At 47.2% G+C, this 5473-nt stretch overlaps 1 protein-coding gene across 1 annotated transcript in view; it reads right to left on the bottom strand.

Moving 5' to 3' along the window:
• Positions 1-4901: 4901 nt before the first annotated feature.
• The window catches only part of DNAJB1 (DnaJ (Hsp40) homolog, subfamily B, member 1), a 1387-nt gene continuing 815 nt past the window's right edge, over positions 4902-5473 (bottom strand). The window contains exon 2 of the mRNA XM_014539350.1: positions 4902-5295. Within this exon, the coding sequence (XP_014394836.1) occupies positions 5065-5295 (231 nt within the window). The 3' untranslated portion in view covers positions 4902-5064. The remainder of the gene's footprint in view (positions 5296-5473) is intronic.

Below are 5473 nucleotides of genomic sequence, written 5' to 3'. Positions count from 1 at the left end.
CTACTGGGGATGTGCCCACAACCAAGGTACATGCCCTTGACCGGAATCAAACCTGGGACCCTTGAGTCCGCAGGCTGACGCTCTATCCACTGAGCCAAACCGGTTAGGGCCTTCCACTCTCTCTTGAAATCAATGGAAAGATATCCCCAGAGGAGGATTAACAAAAAAAACAGATTAATCCCCCCCCAATGAAAAATAAAAATAAAAACAAGATAACAGGAGAGTGAGCCGAGCCTACTTTAGATACAGTGTCTTGGGCTGGGTGGGGGGCCAGGGCTCGACCTGAGAGTCTCAGCAACTTTCCTGGGAATTTTAAAGCTCAGCCAAGCCCCTGCTGGTGTGTCTCAATTGGTTGAATGTCCTCCTATGTGCCAGTTCCATTTCCAGTCTGGGCACATGCTGGGGTTTCAGGCCTGATCCCCAGTAGGGGGCGTGCAGGAGGCAGCCAATGGATGTTTCTCTCTCCTCCCGTCCTCTCTCTCTCAAATCAATAAAAACAATTTTTGCCCTAGCTGGTTTGGCTCAGTGGATAGAGCATTGGCCTGTGGGCTGAAGGGTCCTGGGTTCAATTCCAGTTAAGGGCACATGCCTGGGTTGCGGGCTCGATCCCCAGTAGGAGACGTGCAGGAGACAGCCAATCAATGATTCTCTTATCATTGATGTTTCTATCTCTCTCTCCTTCTCCCTTCCTCTCTGAAATAAAAATATATTTTAAAAACTATTTATTATTATTATTTTTAATCCTCACCCGAGGATATTTTTCCATTGATTTTTAGAGGTGGAAGAGAGGGAAAGACAGAAACATTGATGTGAGAGAAACACATCAATTGGTGGCCTCCTGCATGCGCCCTGACCAGGGCCTGGCCCAGGAAGAAGCCTGCAACCGAGGTATGTACCCTTGCCGGAATCGAACCCGGGATCCTTAGGTCCGCAGGCCAATGCTTTATCCATTGAGCCAAACCGGCTAAAAACATTTTTTTAAAAAAGCTCAGCTAAGCACACTTGACCTAAAAGACCTGGGCCACACCCCAGGCTGTGAGCTAAGAGAGCTTCACATAAGCATGTAGTTATGCTAATAACTGATGCACAGTGCTGGTTCTATGCCAGGCCCTGGGGCGTATCTGTATCTAGAACTACTTTACAGCACTAGAAGAGGTACTACAGTAGTCCCAGGACCCCTCATCCACAGGAAATATAGTCCAAGACCCCTGTGGATGCCTGAAACCACAGATAGTACTAAACCCTGTATGTACTTTTTTTTCTCTACATACCTACCTATGGTAAAGTTTAATTTATAAATTAGGCACAGTTAGAGATTAACAACTAATAATAAAATGAACAATTATAACACTATACTGTAAAAAGAGTTATGTTAATGTGGTCTCTGTTATTGAAAACTTTCACCTTTTCACTTAAAGGAAGCACTTCATGGCTTCTCTTTGGCATATCCAAATTGCCAGCATTGCTACCCTTGTACTTTGGGGCCATTACTAAGTAAAATATTGCTATTTGAACACAAGCACTGAGATACCATGACAGTTGATCTGATAATCAAGATGGCTACTAAGTGACTAATGGTTGGGGAGGGGAGGAGCATACATAGTGTGGATGTGCTGGACAAAGGGATGATTCAGCTCTGGGCTGGATGGAGCAGGCTGGCACAAGACTTCCTTGAACTACTCAGAATGACATGCAATTTAAAACTTACGAATTATTTCTGGAATTTTCCATTTAATATTTTGGACTGCGATTGTCTGGTGTTAACTGAACTGTGGGAAGTGAAACCACAGATTGAAGAAACTGAGGCACAGAGAGGTTGTCACTTGCCCAAGGTCACACAGTAGAAAGTAGCTGAGCTGGAACTGAAACTTGGAAGCAGGAACAATGGCTAGGGGAGAGTAAGGGGCCACCAAACACTGACCTGTAACTTCACTCCCATGTAGGTAGGCATGGCAGAATAAAGGAATGAGGAAACTCTTTATTTCCACCATACACTACCTAAGGGGAAAAAATTCAGAGTGTACAGTATGCACCATTTGTGTAAAACAGAAAAATGCACTTACACAGCATCTCTGGGAAGGCATACACTCACTGGGAATATTCGCTGGGGTGGACTCAAATAGCAGGGTGGGAGGATTCTCACTCTGTGCCCTTGCAAGTTTGGTATTTCAATTACACAGCCAACAACTGAACCCCAAATTTAGAAATTATAGTTATACAAGCACACCCTGAGGATGCGCAAAAAAAATGTTTTTAAATAAAATCTGATGCCATGGCTTGTCTATACGGGCACGGAGGGCAAGGGAGCTGCAGGCCCAGAGGGGTGAGGGGACTCGACTTCTCACCTCAGGCTTGATAAACATTTTGAGTTTTGTACTGTTTAAATCATGCAGAAATGTGACACTACTGGTACAATGGATTAAGATGAGGTGGGTCAGAGGGGAAGCTCTGCATGTCCTGACAGGCCAGGAACTCCAAAACGTGCCGAGAGGCAGCATAGGAACAGGAAAATGAATCCCTAAAGGGCGGCCCAGGAAGTGGTCTGCTAATGGACCCACCAAACATTTCTGGCCACACACATCCAGGTCCAGCATGCGCAAAACAGTGCACACCTGAAAAGCAGGTTTTCTTTCCACCTGAGTCTTTTTTTCACCATGATCACTGCTCTGAAGAATCACTGCCCCACCCACACCCTCAGTAGGTTGTTTCCGGAAGTTCCCATTACTGTGTGCACATTCAGGCTTTGTGCACTTTCGGATATTAAGTTCACAGGGACCTGCTACATAATGGAGACTGGGGGCAGGGGGTTGGCAGCACTGGGGATGGTGACCCTGTCTGCAGCCAAGTTCAGTTCTGCATTAAATGTCTTCTTGGTGCCTGAGGCAGTTCAGTAAACACCTCGTGATGAGGTCCTTTTTGGCTCTGCTATCTGGGGTCACTTCCCAACTAGGATGGCTCAATGTGGCTGCTCTTCTAAGAACAGACCTGTCCTAGATTTGGGTGAAAAGCTCTCAATTCTAGTTCTGTGCTTTCCAATAGTTGCCACTAACCATGTGCAGCTGCTGAGGACTTAAAATGTGGCTGAAGAGACTGAGAAATTGAGTTTTTAATGTTATTGAATTGAATTTCCATTTAAACACAGAACATTCCCTTCATTACAAAGTTCTCTTGGACAGTGCTGCTCCCACTGTTCTCAGTGGTTAAATTGCTGTAGTGGGAAGGGAAAGCCACTCCTAGGTTGACTTTAATATGGTGTTATTTTTACTGACTTTTTTGTAGCTAAGTAGCAATACATTGTTTCCAGCCTGTATAATTACTTACCTTATAGTAAAACCAGTCCCTTAAAAAAAAAAAAAAGTTACAGAGTAAAAGCAGCCTCAGTGGTGTGCAAAATAAGGGAGAGCAGGAAGCGGTCTTCTCCAGGGCAGGCAGCCAGCACCGGCCTGGAGTCCTAGCCAGGCTTGGCCAGGGCCTGCCCAACAACCCAGCCTGTTCCAGCAAGAAAGGAGTGGAAGAGGATTAAGAGGACAGAACATGCACTGCTCCCCTGGGCCCCAAAAGACAGAAAGGAGAAATGTTTAACTTCGGCCCCAACCTTCACAAAAAAATAAGCTCTGAATCCAGTGGGGTCTTGGATATCTAGATGCAGAGTCTGGGTGGGTTGACACTCCCCAACCGACATGGAGCCCAGGAGGGAACAGTTATCTCTTTGGCAGAGGACTCCTGCCTCTCCTGCAACTCCTCCCTCCTGTTCTGGCTGGAGGGATACCCAGCCCCGCCCCAGTCAGCAGAGCCCTCAAACAGAGTCGCAGGACTGCTCCCCTGAGGTTTAGCATCAGACTTTAATGCTGTCTTTAACGCTGCACATTGACAAGTCACACACTTTGGTCTTGTATTGGCAGTGGCAACTTACAATGAGTTCCTTCCCATTATGGGCCTGTACAGAGAGCAGCAGCTGCCATGGACTGGTTTCATTTGAAAGTACACCAACTTTACATGGAATAAAAAAAACATATTTACAGACATCCCACAGTGCTCCTATAATCAGGAGCAAAGACCCTTTTATCAAAAGGGATTATATCTAGGGTGCAAAATTATCCTTCCCATTATGGGCCTGTACAGAGAGCAGCAGCTGCCATGGACTGGTTTCATTTGAAAGTACACCAACTTTACATGGAATTATAAAAACATATTTACAGACATCCCACAGTGCTCCTATAATCAGGAGCAAAGACCCTTTTATCAAAAGGGATTATATCTAGGGCTGTGCAAAATTCAAAAGGATCAGATCCTTTTGAAAGAGTCCAGAGTCCGTTAAACAAAGCACGTCCCGGGCCATTGGGAAGGCCCAGTGTGCCAAAGATTGCCTTAAAGGAAAAGACCCTTCAGTGAGCACACTTGGCCTCGGAGCCTGAGGTTGAAAAGGGCTCCTGACTCTCGAGGGAGAGGTGGCTGTGCAAGTCACTCTGAAGCTGGCTCCCTTGGTCCTGCTGGAATGAGAGGTATTGCTTGTGGGTGCAGGCCAGGCCTTTCTGCAAAAGTAGTCTAGGTTCTCAATTTGAGATGGCAAAAGATGGGATTCTTCAGAGGAAGAGCAAGACATGGGAGACAAATACAGAAGGAAACACAAATTGGTCACACAACAACTTGAAGAGCATACAGGGAAGGTGTGGTGACCAGGATGGCAGGTTGCCATCACCTAATGGCCGCAAGCAAAGGGATGACAGAGGGCTCAAGTCCAGCTGCAGGGCTGCCTCTCGGCCCTGGGCAGGGCCTGGAGGAGGAGGGGTGGGCCCATCCCAGGAGGGCTGCAGAACCCAGTGGGGCAAGCTGGAACGCCTTCTCCTGCTGTCACCACCACCTACCGCCCTATCGGCTCGAAAAACCACTGAAGTCTAATGCACGACTTTGAAAGATTGTAATATATTCTCTGGAAAACATTCAGCAGTACGAAAGCCCTCCCTGGGCCCTCCCGCCCTCTCACGGGTCCACAACTGGTGGAACGGTCCAGAAATCCTTGAGCTCTGGAAAGGTCCCTGGTCAGTCCTTGGGGAACACAGGTGGCTATTTTGGAAGAACCTGCTCAAGTATGGTTCTTGACGTCTGGGGAATCCTTTCGGGGAAGATCACTTCAAACTCAATAATGAGGTCCCCGCGTTTCTCGGGTGTTTTGGGGAGAGGGAGGCCTTCTCCAGGAACTTTTCGCCGCATGCCAGGCCTGATGACATCTTTGAACACGATGGGTATGGTCCTGCCGTCCAGAGTGGGGACATTCACAGTACAGCCACACAGAGCCTTAGAAAAGCAAAGTGACAGCATTAGGTAAAGGGTATAACTTAGGAAGTTCCACTCCAGCCTAGAGGCTGTTTGGGGTAGGGTAAGAGCCATCAGGCCTCTGCAACTAAGACTCTGCCCCCAGGTCTACCCAGGTCAGCATCATGGAAGCTCCAGAAAAATGGAGTTTTGATAAGCT

This window comes from Myotis brandtii, unplaced genomic scaffold, assembly GCF_000412655.1.
Source record: "Myotis brandtii unplaced genomic scaffold, ASM41265v1 scaffold2134, whole genome shotgun sequence".
NCBI classification, from domain to species: Eukaryota; Metazoa; Chordata; class Mammalia; order Chiroptera; family Vespertilionidae; genus Myotis; species Myotis brandtii.
Note: the sequence above shows the minus strand (reverse complement) of the source record. Positions and strands in the feature narration are given on the sequence as shown.